The 23622-nt window shown below is 39.1% G+C and overlaps 2 protein-coding genes across 4 annotated transcripts in view; one reads left to right on the forward strand and one right to left on the reverse strand.

Annotated features, from left to right (window-relative positions):
• The window catches only part of pecam1a (platelet and endothelial cell adhesion molecule 1a), a 38034-nt gene extending 19710 nt beyond the window's left edge, over nucleotides 1-18324 (forward strand). For 2 of the 3 annotated variants that reach the window (XM_087243110.1, XM_087243111.1), the window contains 8 exons: nucleotides 795-1070; nucleotides 7032-7170; nucleotides 7259-7338; nucleotides 9623-9676; nucleotides 9755-9820; nucleotides 14818-14889; nucleotides 15412-15434; nucleotides 18135-18324. In XM_087243110.1, the coding sequence (XP_087099236.1) occupies nucleotides 795-1070; nucleotides 7032-7170; nucleotides 7259-7338; nucleotides 9623-9676; nucleotides 9755-9820; nucleotides 14818-14889; nucleotides 15412-15434; nucleotides 18135-18194 (770 nt within the window). In that variant the 3' untranslated portion in view covers nucleotides 18195-18324. 3 annotated transcript variants of the gene reach the window in all.
• LOC147846122 (uncharacterized) overlaps nucleotides 1-23622 on the reverse strand; it is a 418287-nt gene that overhangs the window by 187484 nt on the left and 207181 nt on the right. The window lies entirely within an intron of this gene.

The following is a 23622-nucleotide window of genomic DNA, read 5'->3' on the forward strand; positions in this document are numbered from 1 at the left end:
ATCAAGATCGGTAATACAGTTCAAGGTTCAAGGCAAGCGGCAGGCAAGACAAGGTAGAGGAACAATCCGGGTTGGCAACAGGAGACCAGGCAAGGATGAATAACGCTCAGAAATGTCTGCAAGGCAGAACAAGACTTCGCAATGAAGTGTGAGTGAGAGCTGCTCATATGTGTGTGTGTGTGTGTGTGTGTGTGTGTGATGAGGAAACGAGTCTCATGTGTGGTAATCAGTGTCCTGAATGGGTTGTGGATGATGTAATGTTCAATAGTCTGGTGATGATGACCTCTGCTGGCCAGCGAGGGGAATGACTGTGACAGAGTCGATGACACGTGTACTGTTTGCTGTGGTGTTAATAACTGTACTATGAAGCGTGTTTTGGGCGGCCACTGCGATCGGATCCTATACCAATGTTGGCGATCCAGGGGTTTCACATTCCAAAATGCTGAGGACTGTTGGGGGTGGGTTAAATTAAGTTATTTAGGAGAAATAACAAAACGGGAGGGTGGCGGGAGACTCCCGGAAAAAAAAACGGAAGTGTTGGCAGGTAGGAATAAGTGCCAGTAAGCTTCAGTAACTTGTGTGTAAAGGGAGCAAGAGTTGTTGGCGTCATCCTGCCCTGTAACGTTTGTTTTACCTACAAACTGCAGGCAAATATATGTTGAAGCGTGTTTTCGTGGTTTACATTTACATGTAGTCATTTGGCAGAAGGCTTACAATTAAGGAGACATTCAGCTAATCAACATAAAATCAACACAAACTTGTCTAATGAACCCATAATATCTCCTCTTGGTCAGTTCCAGTCTCGGAGCCCATGCTGAAGCCCCAGGAGACGACGGTGACCGAGGGCTCGGATCTGGTCCTCACCTGCAGTGTCCAGGAGGGCTCTTACCCAATCACCTTTACCTGGTACCATAACAAGCTTCTTCTGCTCTACTCCAGACAAGAGGTCCAATCCTCAAAAGGAAGTCACGTCGTTAAAATGATCACGCGAGACCAAAGAGGAGACTACCACTGCGAGGCGTCCAATCAAGCCCTTGAAACCAAGAAGAGTAAACCGGCAAGAATTGGAGGTATATTTGAAATACCACACTAACACACCACTGATCACATAGACTGACAATTTTCAAACATTATCACCTTATTATCATCTCAGAAAGATGTCCATAACAGAGAGATATCCATAATTATTTTATATACACATTTTGCTTATGCATTTTAATTCAAGTAATATGGTTTATCCTAAAACTTCTATTATTTTTGGTCACGTCCTCAACATACGTACAGTTTATTTTCCTCATTTAAAAAATAAAACACATTTTCTTGGACTCAAAAAAGAAAAATTAAATAACTAGATAATAAAGTTTGAGGACAAACTTTATGGTGGCTTGAAAAAGCCTGTTGGAAATAGTGTATTTCCCTCCGGAAAAATCCAGCTTAAACCAGCCTAGGCTGGTTGGCTGGTTTTAGCTGGTCAAACAGCCTGATTTTAGAGGGGTTTTGGGCACTTTGTGGCTGGTTTCCAGCCATTTCCAGCCTGGTCCTAGCTGGTCAGGCTAGGAGATGACCAGCTAAAACCAGCCTAGCCAAGCTGCACTGTTAGACCTTACCAGGGTTTTTTACAGTAGAATACTGGCAACACTGTTGCCAGCTACTCACTGTAAAAGTTCAGTTACAGTAAGTAACTGGCAACAGTGTTGCCAGTTAATTACTGTAACTGAACCATTACAGTGAGTGGCTGGCAACAGTGTTGCCAGTTTTCTACTGTAACTGAACCATTACAGTGAGTGGCTGGCAACAGTGTTGCCAGTTTTCTACTGTAACTGAACCATTACAGTGAGTGGCTGGCAACAGTGTTGCCAGTTTTCTACTGTAACTGAACCATTACAGTGAGTGGCTGGCAACAGTGTTGCCAGTTATTTACTGTAACTGAACCAATACAGTGAGTAGCTGGCAACAGTGTTGCCAGTTAATTACTGTAATAGAGCAGCAGTGGTAACTAACTGGAAACTGTGTAGAGTTAATTACTGTATTGTAGTGTTACAAATCACAGCATTATACTGCATACACATTAATAGTATGTCATATATAGTTATTGTAGTGTTACTAAAATTAATCAGTATTCTTAGCTGTTATTTAAAAATAGAAGGCATAACATTTTTCAGACAAATTAATTTTATTGTTTTGGCACCAAACAAATAAATAACAGAAAATGTTTAACAAAATTAAGAAATCAGCAGATATAAATATTGTCTTACATATTACAGGTCTGCACAGTAAGGCTGCGGTCACACTAATGTTTAAGCATGCAATATTCTGCACTGCGAAGTGGAATTAAACAAAGCGAGTAGTGGAATTAAACAAAATAATTAGAAATTGAAAAAGCAAGCCAGAGAGGTCATGTTTTGATCTTTGATTGGTCTCAAGCAATCACATAATGTGATTTCGCATTCAGCGTTCTCCAAGCTTGAACTTTCCAATGCTGCGAATTGTGAAATTTGTCTCGTGAGCTATCATTCCAGGTCTGCAGTACTCACATGCGTATGAATGGAAGTCTATAGGGAGAAAAGTGCAGTGTGACCGGGACTTTAAGCTGTAACTCTAATTAAACACACCTGATCAAACTAATTAAGGCTTGTTAGAATTCTATAGGTAATGTTGAAGCAGGGTGGGTTCTAAACTCTGCTGCGCTGCAGTTCTCCAGGAACTTGGAGTTTGACCCCATGGTATATAGCAGGGCTGCTCAATCCTGTTCCTGGAGATCTATGTTCCTGCAGATTTCAGTTGCTACCCATATCAAACACACCTGCCTGTAATTATCACGTGGTGTTCAGGTCCTAATTAATTGGTTTAGGTGTGTTTGATATGGATAGCAACTGAAATCTGCAGGAAGGTAGATCTCCAGGAACAGGATTAAGAACCCCTGGTATTAGCAATACTTTTAAAGCAACTGCCAACATTTATCACAATCACATATCCAATAAACACACACACACAAAGTGCTGCAGTGAAATGTGTTACTCTCTCCTCAATGCTGACCATGCAAAAAAAAAAAAAAAAAAAAACTGAATAGCAAAAAACACAAAATAAATATTTTAAATTTTAAAGTTTTAAATAATTAAAAACTGTGTCAAATCTCAATAAAAAGTTTAAAATAATTGTAGAAAACAAAAATAAAGTTGGCAACACTGAAAAACCAAATGATAAAATCTTTTACTATTATAATTATCTCATGACAACAAACTAGGTGGAAACAGCTCGGAAAAATACTTAGCAACAAACTCACAACCTGGGACTGGACAGGGGAGCTTTTGTGTGTGAATGGCTATGTGTATCATGTTTTTGTGATTCCCTGTGATGATGTGCACATGTTACCTTACTGAGATGATGGAATTTAATTTTGGCTTAGTTGCCAGAAAGATACATACAACTGTTAGCATCTGTACATTATGGCAGTGTGCAATATCCAATAAATACATATACTGTACTTAAAAGTAATGTAAGAAGTTATATGAGGAGAGGCTAACTAGCTAACAATGTAGCTTTCAAGTACACAGTTCAAGATAACAACAGTATAACTTAAAACACAGCCTTATTTTAGAAACCCTCAAAAACATTTGAACACATTTTACTTACTCATTGTAGATTCTTATTTAAAGCCTAAAACATATCAGACTCTACATCTGAATTGATGGACATAGCATAGAGCACACTCAGCAGTAAACAAATCAAACACCTGGCTCCCTTAAAGGGCCGGCATTTTCTGAAAACTCTTTCTAACACCTTTGTGTTTAGAATAAGACGGACAGCCTGTGGGAGTGTGTGGTGATGCCTAAATCATTGTTTTTTACAGTTATTTACTGCACAATCTACAGAGTAACAGTGCAGTTATACTAATTAAACACACCTGATCAAACTAAATCTAAAGGTAGTGTGTTGAAGCAGGGCTGGAACTAAATTCTGCTGGGCTGCGGCCCTTCAGGAGTTTGACATCCCTGGTACATAGCATATTTTCAAAGGAACTGCCTACATTTATCACAATCATGCACATATCATTGAAAAAAAAAACAATAAAAATAAAAAAAAAACTTCATCCAAAGCAAAAAATAAATAAATAAATAATAATAATAAATCTGATCCACATGTTGTTCCAAACCTGTAGTAATAAAAATAAATAAATAAATAAAATAACCTGATTAATACATTTATTTAGGAAAGCCTTTATACTACACTGTTAATGCCACTTTTACCAACTTCATTTGAAGTTTTCCAGACAAATTAATTGAGTCTCTGCAAAAATGTATATACGTGCTGTTTAAGATATTTTTTAAATAACACATTTTTACTAGTTATTTAGCAAAATACTAATATTCAGCTTAAAGTGCCATTTAAAAGCTTAACTATAGGCTAAACTAGGCAAATTAGATTAATTATATTAAAGTCAACAAAGTTATAAAATGATTGTGATAATTTGGTTGCTCTGTGTGAATATTTTTGCCTTTAAATGCATCTCGTCGATATCTTTACCTTTTAATTAGCTCTGTGACATTGACACATGATACTCAATGTTAAAAAACATAAAAGGAACCAAAGAAAACACAAAGATGTCTGCAGAGAAATTTAGCTTATCATCAATGCATTGTCTCACTTTCTCCTCAATACTGACCATACATATACCAAAACTGAAAAGTATATATATATATATATATATATATATATATATATATATATATATATATATATATATATATATATATATATATATATATATATAGCAACATAAAGCATCAGAGTACATGGGGTAATAATGGTTGAGCAGTAATTTACCATTTATTATCACAGTAACTATCTGTAATGGATACATTAAGTAAATTACTGTAATTTATTCTTTGCACTACAAAATTTCATACAAATCCTGCTCCTTTTACAGTAAAATACTGTTTCCTTTTATTACAGCAAAACACTGGCTATTTTACAGTTATTTACTGCATAATCTACAGTAAGGGTTAACAGTGTGGGATTCCAGCCAAAACCAGCTATATCCAGCTTAAACCAGGCTGGTCAAGCTGGTTTCAGCTGGATTTAGCTGGTAATTTTCCAGCCTGACCAGCTAAGACCAGGCTGGAAATGGCTGGAAACCAGCCTGGAAATGGCCAAAACCCCTCTAAAACCAGCCTGGTCGACCAGTTAAAACCAGCCAACCATCCTAGGCTGATTTGAGCTGGATTTTTCAGCAGGGTGAAAAAGCATCAAGCTGGATAAAGAATGTTGCTTTAGTCTTTAAAGTTATCACTTTAAAGACTGAAGAAAGCCAGTAAAAAGCTTTGAAGGTGATCCCTGTGCTCGGTGGTTAGTAATAGCATGATTCTAGCATGATTCCAGCATGAATTAGCATGTTGTTAGCATGATTGCAACATGAATAAGCATGTTGTTAGCATGATTCCAACATGAATTAGCATGTTGTTAGCATGATTCCAACATGAATTAGCATGTTATAAGCATGATTCCAGCATGAATTAGCATGTTGTTAGCATGATTCCAACATGAATTAGCATGTAATAAGCATGATTCTAGCATGAATTAGCATGTTGTTAGCATGATTCCAGCATGAACTAACATGTTAGGTCATCAGTTCATTAATTAGCATGTTGTTACCATGATTCTAGTACAAATTAGCATGCTATTAGCATGATTCCAACATAAATTAGCATGTTGTTTCTAGCATACATTAACATGCTGTGAGCATGTTTCTAACATGAAGTAGCATATTGTTAGCATGTTTCTAGCATGAATTAGCTAGTTGTTAGCATAATTCACGGATGGATTAGCATGTAACTAGCATGAATTTAACATATTTCTATTATGATTTTAGCATGAGTGCAGCATGAATTACCATGTTGTTAACATGTGCTAGCATGTTTCTAGCAAGATTAGCATGTCAGAAGGATGTTAAAACAATTAGCATGTATTAGAACAGCTAGTCAACAGTCTGAGACAGTTGCTAGGGTGTTGTAAGGGGTTGTTTGGGCGTGTCTAGTATATTTAAAGGTGATTACCCTGCTGAAAAATCCAGCTTAAACCAGCCTAGGCTGGTTGACTGGTTTTAGCTGGTTGACCAGCCTGGTTTTAGAGGGGTTTTGGCCATTTCCAGGCTGGTTTACAGCCATTTCCAGCTTGGTTTTAGCTGGTCAGGCTGGAAAATGACCAGCCAAATCCAGCTAAAACCAGCTTGACCAGCCTGGTTTTGCTTGGCTCCCAGCTTGGCTAGGCTGGTCAAGCTGGTTTTAACTGGTCATCTCCCAGCGTGACCAGCTAAGACCAGGCTGGAAATGGCTGGAAACCAGCCTGGAAGTGGCCAAAACCCCTCTAAAACCAGCCTGGTCGACCAGCTAAAACCAGCCTAGGCTGGTTTAAGCTGGATTTTTCAGCAGGGTAGCTGCTGGCTAGACTGAGTTGAATGAGGCCAGAATAGTCAGTGGATGCGTAGTTCTGAGCTTACAAAGGTTGATCCAATGTTAAGTCAATGACAGTCTTTTACATCTATGGGACAGTTGCTAGGGTGCTGAAATTTGTTGCTAGGGAGTGGCTAGGAATTATAAAGGTCATCAGTGATTGGCTGCTGGCTAGACTGAGTTAAATAAGCCAATCCTAAGTATGTGGGACAGTATGATGCAGAGTTATGAGCTCACAAAGTTTGATCCAATGTTAAGTCAATGAGACTTTTCGGAATTTTCTGAGTCGTTTTTCGGTAAACTGAAAGTCGGATCAGTGGGAAAAGATAAAGATTTAACAAGATACACTGTTATAAGTGCAAGACTTTTGTCTAAGCACAGTCAAACCTTTCTGTCCTAATTAAATCATTAAAGATCAAGGCATGATCATCTTGTGGTCAAATAAGCGTTTAATGTTACATTACAAATGACATGTAAACAGTAGCACATTAAATCAAAGAGTAAAACACGTTTAGCTACAAGTATGAGTAAACTTCTGTCCTTAAACTGTGAAAATGTTCATTGTTCTCTGTGTTTTTACAGTCAGTTTAGCGCTGTGGAAGAAGGCTCTTATCGGAGTCCTCTGTATCCTGCTGTTGGTGGCGATTGTCGTAGTCCTGACAGTCTTTTTTAAGAAAACGTCACATCCGCGCAGAAAAAGGCAAGCGACCGAGCTATCAGTGTAAGAGATCCATCCATTTCTGTTTCACGTCTACAGCTATTCTCAATGTGCATCAATTCTGTTGCATTAGGATTTTTTTTCTTTTCAGAAAACCTTCAAGACCCAAATCAGGAGACCCCATGAGAATGAGCCTCACACTCGATATTGAAGACAACACCGTCCTCAATGGTAGCTCATTATCATCACATTAATATTAATACAGTCCATATGGCGCATTTTGAACCTGTTGTGTGTTTTAGGAAAGATGTTACAAAAAAAAAATTTATAATCGAAATCATCATACTTTTTTACACTGATAACCCTGCTGAAAAATTCAGCTTAAACCAGCCTATAGGCTGGTTGGCTGGTTTTAGCTGGTCGACCAGGCTGGTTTTAGAGGGGTTTGGCCACTTCCAGGCTGGTTTCCAGCCATTTCCAGCCTGGTCTTAGCTGGTCAGGCTGGGAGATGACCAGCTAAAACAAGCTTGACCAGCCTAGCCAAGCTGGGAGTCCAGCCAAAACCAGCTATATCCAGCTTATACCAGGGTGGTCAAGCTGGTTTTAGCTGGATTTGGCTGGTAATTTTTCAGCCTGACCAGCTAAGACCAGCCTGGAAATGGCCAAAACCCCTTTAAAACCAGGCTGGTCAACCAACTAAAACCAGCCAACCAGCCTAAGCTGGTTTAAACTGGATTTTTCAGCAGGGAAAAAAAGATTAATAGGATTAAATAATGATTAAACAATTGATATGGGCTGAATTTAACTAAACAAATTCTATTTAGTAATGTTTAACCTAAGTTGTTTCTTAAGTCATTCATTTTCTTTCCGGCTTAGTCCATTTATTAATCTGGGAATCGCCAATTTATCCAGCGTAAGTTTTACACAGTGGATGCCCTCAAAGCTGCAACCCATTACAGGGTTACCCAATTCCCAATTGGCCTACCCAATTCACCTATAGCATGTGTTTGGACTTGTGAAGGAAACCATAAGGAAACCCAAGCGAACATTCAAACTCCACACAGAAACACCAAGTGACCCAGATGAGGCTCGAAGCAATGACCTTCTTGCTGTGAGGCGACAGCACTACCTACTGCGCCACCGCACTGCCCAATTTCGAGACTAGTTCAGTTAATTTTATGTATTTGGCAATGTCCGGCCTTTCCCTTTTTATGGTCCATCTCTGACAATTAGCTTGTGTTGCACTTACTGTGTGTTTGACCAGATTTTGATTATGTAACCTCAGATTGGGTCGGCCCATCTCGAAACCGGTCGTTGCCGATTGGGCAAATGCTTAACATTTATTATTATTCTTACTATTATTATCATCATCATGATAATATTCACATCTCGCACGAGATAAAAGCTGCCTACACGTAAAAACAATACATATAGAAAAATAGCTGACTGGCCCACATTTAAAAAATGGTCCGGCCCTTCTGGCATTTGCCAGAATTGTCAGATGGCCAGTCCGCCCCTGCACAGGGGTACCAACAACTGGTACCAACAAAACTGGCAGATTACAGAGCTGTGTTTGTTCTGCAGGCACAACAAAAACTGGTACTGCTGTGTCATCTAGCACAGTGTGAGGTTTGTTCTGTAGACAATCAAAAAATATATTGCTTTAGAGGGCTAATAATATTGACCTTAAAATAGTTTTAAAACTGCTTTTATTCTAGCCGAAATAAAACAAGACAGACTCTCCCACTTTACTGACTTTTTTTTCAAACTAGAGGTGTGAAAAAAGACGGGGATCATAGCCCTTTAAGTAATGTCTAGCATATAAATTTAAATAACTGAATTGAAGCTTGTAGGTTAAAACATTCTACGGGTAAACTAGAGCGAATAATGCAATGTTCCCAGCGTAAGAAAGACTTGTGTATGAATTAACTGATTAAGAAGAAGATAAATAATTGATCAATTTATGTTAAAGGGCACCTATTATGCAAAAATCACTTTTATTAGAGGTATAAACACAGTCACGTGACAACGGTCAGTGAATATAACCTGCTTCTAAAAGTAAAATGCTTTCATTTTATTTGTTATAATCGCGCTTGATAATAATAGTCTGCATTAACACTTTGATTGACGTTCTCCCTTTGTATGATGTCATCAGAGGGAAAAGCCCCGCCCACTAGTCACCATCTCTCATTAGCATAGGCAGTTAGTCTTGTTTTGAATCTGCCACTTTGCTGACACACTTTTCTAGCTCCGCCCTCTTAAATGAGATCACAATCTCATTTAAATTTAAAGCGACAGCAACCAAAACATCCCAATAGAGATCAAAGCCTAAAAGGGTCAGATTCAGAGAGTCATAAAACATTATTTGTTTGGTATTTTGAGTTTAACCTATATATCCACACTCTAAGGAAATGAAAGATTTATTTTACATCTTGTAAAAAGGGCATGAGAGGTCCGCTTTAAATCATACTACAAAAATGCATCTTATAATACTGGTTTTGTATGTGCCTTTCAGGAACTCCCTGTGTGATGGGCAGGAATGTGTGGAGCGAAAATGCATCTGGTTCAGGTAGGGATCATCATGATGAACAAAAGGATGATGTCTGTGTGAAGTGTGTCATTCTAATGATGCTTTAAATCACGCTAGATTCTGACGATCACACCGATGAGGAGTCTGAGCTGGTTCAACCAGAGCAAGCAGATCCCAGCAGAGGTGAGCGCTTCAAAGATTATTAATGATCAATGAATCCCTGGAATGCTTGTCTTTCGACTGCCAAAAGTACCCACACTTGGTACTGCTTGCATGTTCTCCCCATGTTTGCATATGTTTCCATGGGTGTGCTGGTTCCCTCAGTCCAAAGACATGCGGTATTGACTTTATTCTGTGGGTGGTGGTGCGCTTGTCTTTGTGATTGTTTTAGGACTTCAAACTGAGTCACCTATGGGAGAAATGACTAGGATTTATGCTCTACAAACAAGTGTGTTCATGAATATACCTAAAAATTAGAACAATATCATAAGAAAACATCAGTTTGCAAGCTTAACGAGCTGTTTTTACCATCTATAAATTAATGGAGGTGAATAAGATTGGATGTTTCAAGCCTAAAAGATTCCAATAGCTGCGCCTACTCATCCACAAGTAATGAGGTCAATAGTTGATTTGGGTAAACTAAATTGGTTGTAGTGTATGAGTGTTTGTGTGTGTGAACGAGAGAGTGTATGTGTAAGAGAGTGTATACTCTCCGTTCAGGAAGGCATAACACATATTTCAGAGTAATTGGTGGTTCATTCCATGGTGGCAGCCCCTGATAAAGCAGGGAATAAGCCAGAGGAAAGTAAATGAGAGAATAATATCACATGTTTTGCTCACAGAAGTTAATTATTTCAATTGTAAACGAGAGGAACTTTTGACACATTTAGACGTGGCATGTGAACGATCCCGTAAACAACAATGGAGGACATGAAGTAGATCCTGTTCTTCTTTCTCGGTGTCATGTTTTAACTGTGTATTTAAAAAACACGTGTGGTGTCATTCTCATGACCTGTAGCATATAATAGTGCTAGTTCTCTGTAAACCAATCAGTAAAAAGCAGCGAGTCAAGCTCCACCCTTTTTGGTACCATACCACCCTTTTGATCTCAAAAAGTGTCACAGCAGTAATGGCCCTTTTCCACTGAGTGGTATAGTATGGTACGGGTCGGTATGGGTCTCCTTTATCACCTGTTCAGCGTTTCGGCCTTTTGGTATCCTTTTGTTATGCTAGGTACCCTTTGCAAAGGGTACCCAAAAAGTGGTACGGTTTTTGGTACTTTTTGACAGTGGCCATAAAAGCGTACCGAACCATACCATACCACTCACTGGAAATAGGCCATAAGGTTAGCTATTTTGGTACTTCTGATAGTGGAAATGAACATAAACAAATACCCAGAACTTAACTTGTGCTGGAAGAAGCCAGACCTCATTTTTGCTTCACAGCCCAATGGAAAACGTACTCACTGACCTGCAGCTTGCATATATTTAATAAATAAAGCTGATTTATATAATACAATAATGATAATCCACCCTTTAAAATAAAACTTCTACTAAAAAGTACAAAAAAATTCCACATTACTAAACAACTTCTGTCATTCGTGGATGCTAATTTGTTTGCGATTTGCCTCTTTTATGGTCCATTTTAGTCAACTTAAAATATTAGTGAATGGCATTCTGTAATGTGAAGTGAAGCTGACAACAGGGGTGCGGATCCAAACCCAGGTTTCTTTAGCAGAATGGTCAGGCAAGCAACGGTCAACACAGGAGCTAACAGATGTATACAGGCAAATCCAGATTTGTAGTCAAAATAACAGGCGAGTGGTCAGAGGGCAGGCAGCAGACAGGGATAAACTATAAAACAAACAAAACAAAGTGAGGGTTAAAACCAGCTTGACAAGGCAAGGAAAATGCGTTGTTATGTTACAGAAACGGGTAACAAGACTCAGCAACTGTGTGTGTGTGTGTGTGTGTGCTCTTTTATAGTCCTTGTAATCAGTCTTTGACAATCCTGTGTCTTTGCAATCAGTCAGGATTAGGAACTGCTGTGTGTGTGTGGTGCATGACTGGATTTTGTAGTCTATGAAATGATGGATTAGTAGTCCTTTAGCGATCCATGTGTATACCAGCACGGGCTGGATCGCTGGTGACCGTGACACATGATCTTGATTTTCTTTGGTATTGCAGTATTGGATACATGTTTATTGTTAAACAACAAAACCGTGAGTCCAAGGCAATCAAAAAAGCAAGAGAAAAAATTTGAAAGATTTTATTAAGATGGTGCTGTTTTTAAATAACAGCCGTGTAATACTTTTCAAGTGCCTTGGACTTGTGTTTTCATTGTTTATCTTTATGAATCTCTTATTCAAAGAGCACCGACACATTATTAACTACTCCTGAAGCACTTTTTGCGCATACAGTGCATTACAGTAATCTAACAGAGTGGTCACAAAAGCATTGAATACTGTCTCAGACTGTTGTTTTGGTATATATTGCATTATTTTTGCTAGTTGTCTTTATTGTAAAAGGCTAGATTTAACTACCGCTCTAATCTAGTTGTCAAACTTAAATCAGCATAGATGGATTCCATTGTATTCCTGTGATTTGCATTGCATAAAATAAAGATGATGCGCCACTTCTTCCACCAATTTCTTGAGCTCTGATACATGGTTTATCTACAAAGCACCACAGTGCTTGTGTGCTCGGCATTTCTCCAAGGTGATTATTATTCTGCCGAAATGTGTATAATGAATTCAAAATGTGAAGCTGATTTTTTTCTTGTCACATGCGCTTGCGGCATTCCTGTTCTTTTGCTCTAGGCGTGCATGGAAAAAGCAAGAGTGTTGCTCTCTATTGGTCTACATTTATAATAATGAACTTGAGCATATAAAAGATGCCATGTCTAAATATCTGAATGGCTGTTTAAATGCAAGTCATCATGGAGAACTTGGGAAAAAAAGGAACTTTACAAAGATTGTTCAATATTTAGCTTAGCTGCGCTCATTACATGGCGTCTGTAGTCCTATCCCAGGAGCAAGTTTACATAAACATCAGGCCTCGCAAAATATTTTTTTTCTAAATTATATTTTAAATACAACCCCAAATCAGAAAAAGCTGGAACAGTATGGAAAACGTAAAAAAAATAAAAAATATTTTTATATATACAAACATTAAAATGTTTATAAAATATTTAGCTAAAAAAAATATTGTATCGTTTAAAAATGAAAAACATTGTTTTTGTCTATATATCAACATTGTATTTGTCTATGCTGAATATCAGATTTGCACAATCCATATAGCTAAATTCGCTAACCCATGATTGGTCTGTGGCAGTTTTAGGGTGTGGCTTAGTGAAGGGTCTAATTTAAATTTGCATTCTAAAAAGCAATGTTAAATTTAAAAATTAAAAACTTTGTATTTGTTTATATATAAACATTGTATTTGTCTATACAGAGTATCAGATTTGCAGAATCCATATAGCTAAAGTCGCTAAGCAATGATTATTCTGTGGCAGTTTTTTAGTGTGTCTTAGCGAAGGGTCTTATTTAAATTTGCATTATAAAAAACATTGTTACATTTAAAAATGAAAAACTTTGTATTTGTCTATATATAAACATAGTATTTGTCTATACAGAGTATTAAGTTTGCACTGCAGTCGCTAAGCCACAATTGGTCTGTGGCAGTTTTCGGTGTGTGACTCAGCGAGAGGACAATTTGCATGCTAATAAATATTGTTACGTTTAAAAATGAAAAACTTAGTTTTTGTCTATATACTGTAGCTACAGTCGCTAAGCCACAATTGGCCTGTGGCAGTTTTCGGATGTGGCTTAGCAAATAGCGAAGGATCTCATTTTTAATTTGCATTCTAAAAAACATTGTTACATTTAAAAATTTAAAACGTTTTATTTGTCTATATATAGACATTATATTTGTCTATACCGAGTATAAGATTTGCACAATCCATATAGCTACAGTTGCTAAGCCATGATTAGTCTGTGATGGTTTTGGGGTGTGGCTTAACAAGGGTCTAATTTAAATTTGATTCTAAAAAACATTGTTACATTTTAAAAACGAAAAAAAAATTATTTGTCTATATATAAACATTGCATTTGTCGACCGAGTATCAGATTTGCACAATCCATATAGCTACAGTTGCTAAGCCATGATTAGTCTGTGATGGTTTTTGGGTGTGGCTTAACGAGGGTCTAATTTCAATTTGCATTATAAAAATATTGTAAACATTTAAAAATGAAAAGCTTTGTATTTGTCTATATATAGGCATTGTATTCATCTATATTGAATATCAGATTTGCACAATCCATATAGCTACAGTTGCAAAGCCACGATTGGTCTGTGGCGGTTTTCGTATGTGGCTTAACGAAGGTCTAATTTCAATTTGCATCCTAAACAATTTTGTTACATTTAAAAAGGAAAAACATTGTATTTGTCTACCGAGTATCAGATTTGCACAATCCATACAGCTACAGTTGCTAAGCCATGATTAGTCTGTGATGGTTTTTGGGTGTGGCTTAACGAGGGTCTAATTTCAATTTGCATTCTAAAAAACAGTGTTAAATTTACAAATGAAAAACACAGTACTTGCCTATATATCAGATTTGCACAATCCATATAGTTATAGTCGCTAAGCCACGATTGGTCTGTGGCGGTTTTCGGATGTGGCTTAGCGAAGGTTCTCATTTCAATTTGCATCCTAAACAATATTGTTACATTTAAAAATGAAAAACAATGTATTTGTCTATATATAGACATTGTATTTGTCTATACCGAGTATCTGATTTGCACAATCCATATAGCTACAGTCGCTAAGCCACGATTGGTCTGTGGAAGTTTTCGGGTGTGGCTTAGCAGAGGGTCTAATTTCAATATGCATTCGAAAAAATATTGTAAACTTTTAGAAATGAAAAAAATTGTTTTGTCTATATTTGCCTATATATAAACATTGCATTTGTCTATACCAAGTATCAGATTTGCATAATCCATATAGCTAAAGTTGCTAAGCCACGATTGGTCTGCGGCAGTTTTCGGATGTGGCTTAGCGAAGGGTCTAATTTAAATTTGCATCCTAAATAATATTGCTTCAATATTTTTTAGAATGTTGCAATATTGCTACATTTAAAAACGAGAAACATTATATTTGTCTATATAAATTTTTTTCATCAGAAATTCCCATGCCGAAAAACGCGGAGGATGAATACATCATCCAGCACACAGAAGACCAGGTGTCGACACCAGGTGAGTTCAGATCTACACAAACACAGCATGACAACACTGAAAGAGACGCGGACGCATTGTTCATATGTGTGAAGTGTTTTTCATCCAGCATGAGATGCAAGGTGGACGTTTCCTGTTCGGGTAGGAAAGACTTTCCTGTTTTCACAATGGGCCCTGGAGCCTCGTGTTCCTCGCAGAAACTTCGGCTATTGTTTCCTCAGCGTGAATAAACACTCAGCAGCCCCCTGTTCCCCAGTTGATTAATAGCGAGAGCTCTTGCTAATCATTGAGGTATGCATGCGAAACAATGCAGGGGTCACGCAGGAATGGGTTTTGGCGTGCCCACGTATTGCCAAAACAATAGCAGCATCTGGAGGGAAACAGATTACTAGCGCATTAGCATGGCACTGACGCGATAAGCCCGAGGCGGGCACTGCACTGCCTGCTAAATGGAGTTGGTTCAGGAAATTTGAGCTGTTGTTGTTAAATATTGATCCTTTTTTTGCCAGCTGTTTTAATGCTGGTTCCTTTGTGTTTTTGTAGGAGTTCCGGAGCAGGCAGAGGGCGTAAGTTGACACACAGACACATAACTCCACATCTAGGTGCTGTTTGTACATATAGGCATAGTTTTGACACAAGGAGGCCCTCTTGTGGAGGTAATAGGTACCACAGAAGAAATTGCACAGTGTACATTAAATCGTACATCTGTAGTCTTAAATAGAATAGTGCAGCTCATACTTTTATCTCATTTAATTTTGTAAATTTTATAAAGCCTGGTTTATACTGCATAAAAAATCAAGATTTTATCTGTCCATCCCTTTAAAAGATTTTATTTTTTTAAACTTTTGACTTTTTCATGACATTTAAGCACACTTTGCAAAAATGTCAAATTTTGTACTCCTCCTACTAACTTCGCATTACTGTATAAGCCTAATTGTAAAATGACAGTAATGGATTGGTGCAGTATGAGTGGGTCACCTTTATCAGGCTTGCGTTTCCACTTCCAGTGGTCTCTATTGGATTGAGGTCTGGTAACTGTGGAGGCCACTTGAGTACAGTGAACTCATTGTCATGTTCAAGAAACCAGTCTGAGATGATTCCCGCTTTATGACATGGTGTGTTATCCTGCTGGAAGCCATCAGCAGATTGGTACACTGTGGTCATAAAGGGATGGACATGATCAGCAACAATACTGACGTTGACACGATGCTCAAATGCTACTAATGGATCCAAAGTGTGCCAAGAAAATATCCCACACACGAATACACCACCACCACCAGCCTGAACCATAGATACAAGATTGGATGGATGCATGCTTTCTTGTTGTTGACGCCAAATTCTGACCCGTCCAGCCGAATGTGTCAGCCGTAATGGAGACTCATCAGAGCAGGCAACGTTTCTCCAATCTTCTATTGTCCAGTTTTGGTGAGCCTGTGTGAATTGTAGCGTCAGGCCCCGTTTACACTAATGCGCTTCAGTTTGAAAACAGTTTGCTACAGTTACGCCATCTGTCCACACTACGCCGGAGTTTTCAAACGCTGAAAATGGAGCATTTTGGAAACACTGGAGAGGCCGTTTTCATTCTGAAGCGCTGCTGCTCGTCTCAGTGTGGATGGGGGAAAACGGAGACATCTGTAAACGGAGGCGGGGCTGCTGAGATTCGCTACCTGATTGGAGCTTTTGTGTCATTGCGTGTCCTTCCCTTATTCGTCAAGCCCCGATCACATGACAATAACACATGGCGTTAACGCTACCGGAAGACAGCAGACCAGCCTTCACTGTAAACAACAACACGGACACAGAAATGGGAGCGTTGTTTGCACTATTGTCCGTTTTAGGCGCTGTTGCGAATTAAATTAAAAATCCTTAATCAAAAAAAGAGATTTAACCAAAACATAACAAAATAACAGGGATTAAAAATATAATCCCCTGTGCCCCCACGCTCTCTCTCCCCAAAATATATACCAAAAACACAACCACTGAGAATTAACAAGAAAATATGATTTATATACAGAAATAAGGAGCAAAAATAACATCAGGAGGGATTCAGCCAAAATAAATGACAATAAACCAAGCTAACTAAATTAGATTAAACTTCCCTAGAAAACAAATAAAATAAAATACAGAAAACTTACCTGCCTACTAACAAACACAGGAGAAAACGAAAACAACAAATAAGGCACCGAACCTCCCTGCATGCTCCAAGCCCGACAGGGAGACAGAAAACCGGGCTTCAGTCGCCGGTTAAAAATTAACAACAACACATCGGCATCTCACATAACGCCACAAAGAGATAGAAGCAAACACTCATTTGATCGCTAGTCTCCACTGAGCACAAACGGGCAATCAAAAGAGAGCGGGACGCCATCGAACCCATGTTCTCTGCAGGTTTTTATAGCCGCCGCTAATCCAAGTGCCAATCATTATCCGTCCCAACGTAATCTGCTGCACCTGCGAATACTTAGAGCGAGAAAGAGAGCGAGAGAGAAACACCACACAAAAGCCTACACTACTCGTAACATTGTGCAGTTATTCATTTGTTACGTTTAGTAAAAACTCGACCTCGTCGTCTGTCCACAAAAATACCTCTCTTGCTTTCTTTGCCATCGCGTTCATTTTTCAACCGGCGTTTGTTGACTAACAATAACCAAATGCCGAGCGAGACACATGCTTCCTGTTTATACTAGAACGCGCATGCCCAGAGTGCGTGAATGGTCACGTGATATACGTTTTTGATGGCGTAGTGTGGACGGAGATATGTTCAGAAACGCTAGGTGAAACGCTAATGTGGACGCGGGTCGTTTTTGATCTAAAACGCCATTTTCAAACTAAAACGCTCTAGTGTAAACGAGGCCTCAGTTTCCTGTACTTAGTGACAGAAGCTGCACCCGGTTTGGTCTTCTGCTGCTGTAGCCCATCCGCCTCAAGGTTGGACATGTTGTGTGTTCAGAGATGCTCTTCTGCAGACCTCGGTTGTAGCGAGTGCTAATTTGAGTTACTGTTGCCATTCAGATTAATAAAGGGACGAAGCTGAAAAAAAAATAAATGATTGCTTTTATTGTTTTATCAAATAATTGCAACTTGGAAGAGCACTTTCAAAAACAGTTAAAAAAACTCATCGCAACAAATATTATATTTTCTTACTATAATACATTCAACTTTATTATCTGCAAGTTCTTCATTAATTAGTAAATATGATAATAATAAATGATTGTTTAGACCATGATTCTGCAAACTACTGAGTGAAGCTTATTTTTGTCTCTCAGCAGGCGGCTCTGGAGTATGTGCAACTCAACAACAGTGAACAGGAGACCCATGACACATAATTTATTCAGCTTTTCCACCAACAGAAGCTGATTTTCCGTTACCAAGCTCATGCTGAACATTTTTCATATTGGATTGTTTGCTGTTTTGTGATGATTGTGTGTCTAGATTAAAATCTGAGCATCAGATCAAGTCTTTTGTGGTTCTGCTTTGTTCTTTCCTCATTGGCGTCGTTTTTCTAAGGACTGCGAGGAACAGGAAAGACATCTCTTCTTTCAGGGAGTCACTGAGCCGCTGGAAAAAGGAAGTCTTTAAAACATAAGCCGTTCAAAAATGTCCTGTTAGGATCTGAAGCCTCTGCATATCTGTTTGAAATGTTTTTAGGAAAAGCTGCTGTAACATTATTGCAAGAATATCTGATGAGTTTAAAAACCTTTCGAATTTTTTTTTTAAGGTTTTTATTTTTTAAGGTTTTGAACTGCGCTGATTAATGTTGTAAACATTCTGAGACTGAAATGTGAATGCTGTCATTAAAAGTACCAGCATAGGCTCATTCTGAAACTGTACCTCTATATACATTTCTGGAGATCGTGAATTAAGTAGCTAGAAGCTGTATTTCGTCTTTAAGTCAAACGTTACAGGACAGTATGCAGTATGACAGTATGCACGCTCGCCTCCATATGAATGGCTTTTCCACTGTTACCTGTTACAAATTGACGTGACGTGCCGTTGACAGTTATGACGGGTTTTGAGTCCAGCGAAGAACAGTCGCAAGAAGCAGGTAAGCCAAAAGCCAAAACATAAAATAGACCAGTAAATAGTGCTTTTGATTGCTTTTGAAAACACTATCAGTTGGGTTTAGGGAAGGAGGACGGTGGGTCAGTTGATCAGTCAGTCAGTCAGTCGACAGCGGCCTCTGGTGGATTTATGCAAGAAGAGCAGAAATTTGTGATCTCAAAAAGCGTACACAGCAGCCTCTGGTGGATGCTCCTGGGATGTATTTGGCGCTCTCCAGAAATGTATATAAGGGTACGTAATTAAAATGAACCTGGGTTGCAAAGAACAAGGCATTTTTTATGGTACACTCTCAGAAATAAAGGTAAGACTTGTCACTGGGGTAATACCTTTTTGAAAGGTAAACACTTGTACCTAAAAGGTCCATATTAATACCCTAAGGGTACATATTTGTACCTAAAATGTACAAAAGTGTTCCTCTTAATATTTTTAGGTACTAATATATACTTTTAAGGTACCAATATGGATCTTTCAAGAACAAATGTGTACCTTTTGAAAAGGTACCACCAAAGTGACAACTTGCGTACCTTTATTTCTGAGAGTGTATACAGGTTCTGTTTTAGGACCTCTGCTCTTTTAATTATACTATAAATGTTACCTTTCGGTTGTTTGATCTAAATAGTTTTTTTTATGTTTTTAAAGGTTTTTAATTTTGAAGGTTTTGAACTGTAATGCTGCGTTCACACCAGACGCGGTATGTGCGTCAAGCGCAAGTGATTTACATGTTAAGTCAATGCAAACGCGCGAATGTCGAGAATTGAGCGGTGCGCATGGCGTGGCGCGAATTGAGCGTTTTGCGCGTTTGATGCGCTTAATGCGCGTTTCACGCGAATCACTCGCGTTTGAAATTCTTAACTTCAGCGGACATTCGCGCCGCGTTAACCAATCAGGAGCTTGCTCTTGTGGGGGCGTGATTGTGGCGTATCGCTTGTTGTCGGTGTCCCAGGGGGAATCACCCTGGAGACACCGACAAGAAGTTCATCAAACTGGGCTTGGCTCAGTCAGAAGCACCGCTGAAAACCTCCATCAGCCAGGTTCAGTTTCTGGAGGAGTTTATGAGCTCACAGAACTGGATGCACCTCTGAAAAAATCTAGTGGACTCAAACACAGCTCTAAACGTATCGACGCTGTTTATCATCCTTCATAAAGCACATAAACACTGTTATTTTCTTCATAAAATCCATGTTAGCCCTTTAGACAGAAGCTCTGCCCATCACGCGAATCCGCGTCTGTTTTGTAGTGAATTTGACACGCGAATGAAGCAAGTAACCTCAAATGTTTACATGACTAATTACGCGCGAATAACGCGATTTATCCGTGCGTTCCGCGTCTGGTGTGAACACAGCATAATGTTTAATGTTGTATAAACAACCTGAGACTGAAATGCTGAACTTCAGGATTCATTTTATTTAAAGTCTATTCATTATTTTTGTCCTTTTACTTTGATGTTTGTTCTGTTGTGAGGAACACATTAAACCAACTATCTCACCAACATCTCGATGCCGACTGTCCTGGCTTTAACCTGCAAATCCTTCAACACAGGACCACTTGGGGAAAAGCAATTATTCTAAAGCAGAGCCCCTCAAAAAGTGCCCATCAACACATTTCAGAACTAAAAGCCGCTGATAACTTTTTGGTATAGTAGTTTAATGTAGTTTAAGAAATATTCAAGAAGAGGTTGAACGATTTTGATCAGCTTTTCTTGTCATAAACCCAAAAATCCACTCATTTCTGTGGCAGAATGTGATTTTTTCTTACTTGGTGTACACCATGGTTTTGTTTTAGGACCTCAGCTATTTTTCAGTCATTCATTCATTCATTTTCTTCTCGGCTTAGTCCCTTTATTAATCTGGGGTCGCCACAGCAGAATAAACCGCCAACTTATCCAGCATGTATTTTATGCATCGGATGCCCTTCCAGCTGCAACCCATCTCTGGGAAACATCCATACACACTCATTCAGACTATTACATTACAGACAATTTAGCCTACCCAATTCACCTCTACCACGTCTTTTGACTGGAGAAGAAACCCACACGAACGCAGGAAGAACATGCAAACTCCACACAGAAATGCCAACTGACTCAGCCGAGGCTCAAACCAGTGGCCTTCTTGCTGTGAGGCAACAGCACTATCTACTGCGCCACCGCATCGCAACTCTGCTATTTTTGCTTTAATATAATGTTTTTAAGACTGAAGTGTTGGATAATAATGTTTTACTTCTCTATTTACTCTAGTTGTTTAATTCGGCAATATATTATGAATTAAATATTTCATTTTCCAAAATCATTACATGCACGTTGTCATTGGGGTCCTTCTCTAGATTTTTGGGGGTAGATTTTAACATTTTTTGGATTGTAATAGTTCAAATGTTTTAAAAAAAGCAACTGACTGTAGATCAATATTAGATTACTGTGCAGGTCATGTCATAACATGATGACACTTCTGGTGTCCTTGCAAGGTGCCAGGCTGCTTGAGGGTTTCAATGTGACGCTCAGCCTTTTCAGTACGACTCCCCATCAATCATATGTCATTGTGTGCTTTCGGTAGCGATGCCACCCACAGTGAGCGCCATTATGAAATCAAGTGAACCCTACGATGGGGCACCATTTTAGCTGAACAGATCTTCAATGGTGAATGTCACAGGGCTTTGTGAAGGTGTGGACACTGGGTTTTTCACCACGCTTCAGACATGAGCTTATTTTAGGGTGGGGGAACGTCATGTACCTCAGTTTTACTGCCTTAAAGTGTCCCTCTCATGCTCTCACCCGGTCATAACATGAGCCCCGACTCGACGTAGCACAGAATTCCAGGCCTTCCGTTAGCTGCGATGCTAAAATTGGCACGCTGACCCCTGTGAAATGTATTCTGGGAATATGTTGTCTTTCACTTTGCCTTATGCGGCCAGCGCAGAACACTACTTTATGAATATCTCACACTTGTGACAAGAAGCTCCTCTTTCCTTCATGCGCAACGTTGAGCGCTCTAATGCATTACATTTGAAGCTCAAAAAATAGCCGGTGTAGGGTAAAGAAGATATACATTACACTCTTGAAGTCTAATTCACGCTTAAAAAATGCAAAAACATAACATAAGACATACTTTCACATTAATTTGCTTAAAAAGAAATTAACTAACGTGTTTAGTTACTTTAATAAAGTGAATTAAGATAATTTTATCTCTGCCACGATGACAGTACATAATATCTCACTGGATATTTTTCAACATGCTAGTATTCAGCTTAAAATACAATTTAAACTAGGGCCCCGTTTACACTAGTGCGTTTTAGTTTGAAAACGGCGTTTTAGATCAAAAACGATCCGCGTTCACACTAGCGTTTCTGAACACATCTCCGTCCACACTACGCTACCAAAAACGTACATCACGTGACCATTCGCGCACTCTGGGCATGCGCGTTCTAGTAAACAGGAAGCATGTGTCTCGCTCGGCATTTTGCTATTGTTTGTTAACAAACGCCGGTTGAACAATGAACGCGATGGCAAAGAAAGCAGGAGAGGTATTATTGTGGACAGACGACGAGGTTGAGTTGTTACTAAACGTAACAAATGAATAACTGCACAATGGCGCCTAAAACAGACAATAGTGCAAACAGCGCTCCCATTTCTGTGTCCATGTTGTTGTTTACAGTGAAGGCTGGTCTGGTGTCTTCCGGTAGCGTTAAAGCCATGTGTTATAGTCATGTGATAGGGACTTGACGAATCAGGGAAGGATACGCAATGACACAAAAGCTCCAATCAGGTAGCGAATCTCAGCAGCCCCGCCTCCGTTTTCAGATGTCTCCGTTTTCCCCCATCCACACTGAGACGAGCAGCAGCGCTTCAGAATGAAAACGGGCTCTCCAGCGTTTCCTAAATGCTCCGTTTTTGGTGCTCGAAAACTTTGGCGTAGTGTGGACGGATGGCGTAACCGTGGCAAAACTTATGCGTTTTCAAACTAAAACGCATTAGTGTAAACAATGCCTAGGTTTATTAGGTTAAAGCTATGGTAATAAGTAACCCAGGCTTATTCTGAATACGTAGCCTTATGCTGCGTTCACACCAGACGTGGAATGCGTGTCAAGCGCGAGTGATTTACATGTTAAGTCAATGCAAACGCACGAATAGACACCCTGCGGCACGAATGACGTGAATTGCGTGAATGGCGCGGTGCGAATGGCACGATACGTGGGAATGGCGTGTCGCGAATTGAGCATTTTGCGCGTCCCTGCTGAAAAATCCAGCTTAAACCAGCCTAGGCTGGTTGGCTGGTTTTAGCTGGTTGACCAGGCTGGTTTTAGAGGGGTTTTGACCATTTCCAGGCTGGTTTCCTGCCATTTCCAGCTGGGTCTTAGCTGGTCAGGCTGGAAAATGACCAGCTAAATCCAGCTAAAACCAGCTTGACCAGCCTGGTTTAGGCTGGACATAGCTGGTTTTGGCTGGACTCCCAGCCTGGCTAGACTGGTCAAGCTGGTTTTCACACTGTGAAAAACTCTCAGTATTGCTCTTGCTTCACCATTTGGGAAATATTTATAAAAGAACAAATAATTCATAGTAGGGAAAATAATTTTGACTTCAAATGTATGTAGGTATTGTATATATTATTCATTTTTTACTTCATTGTAATTACTAATTATGTACTTTTAATGTTACATCAGAGCTGTGTAATCTAGTTAGCATGAAATTTATATGGTAAGCAG

Source organism: Danio rerio, chromosome 3 (assembly GCF_052040795.2).
Source record: "Danio rerio strain M-AB ecotype USA chromosome 3, GRCz13ab, whole genome shotgun sequence".
Lineage (NCBI taxonomy): Eukaryota > Metazoa > Chordata > Actinopteri > Cypriniformes > Danionidae > Danio > Danio rerio.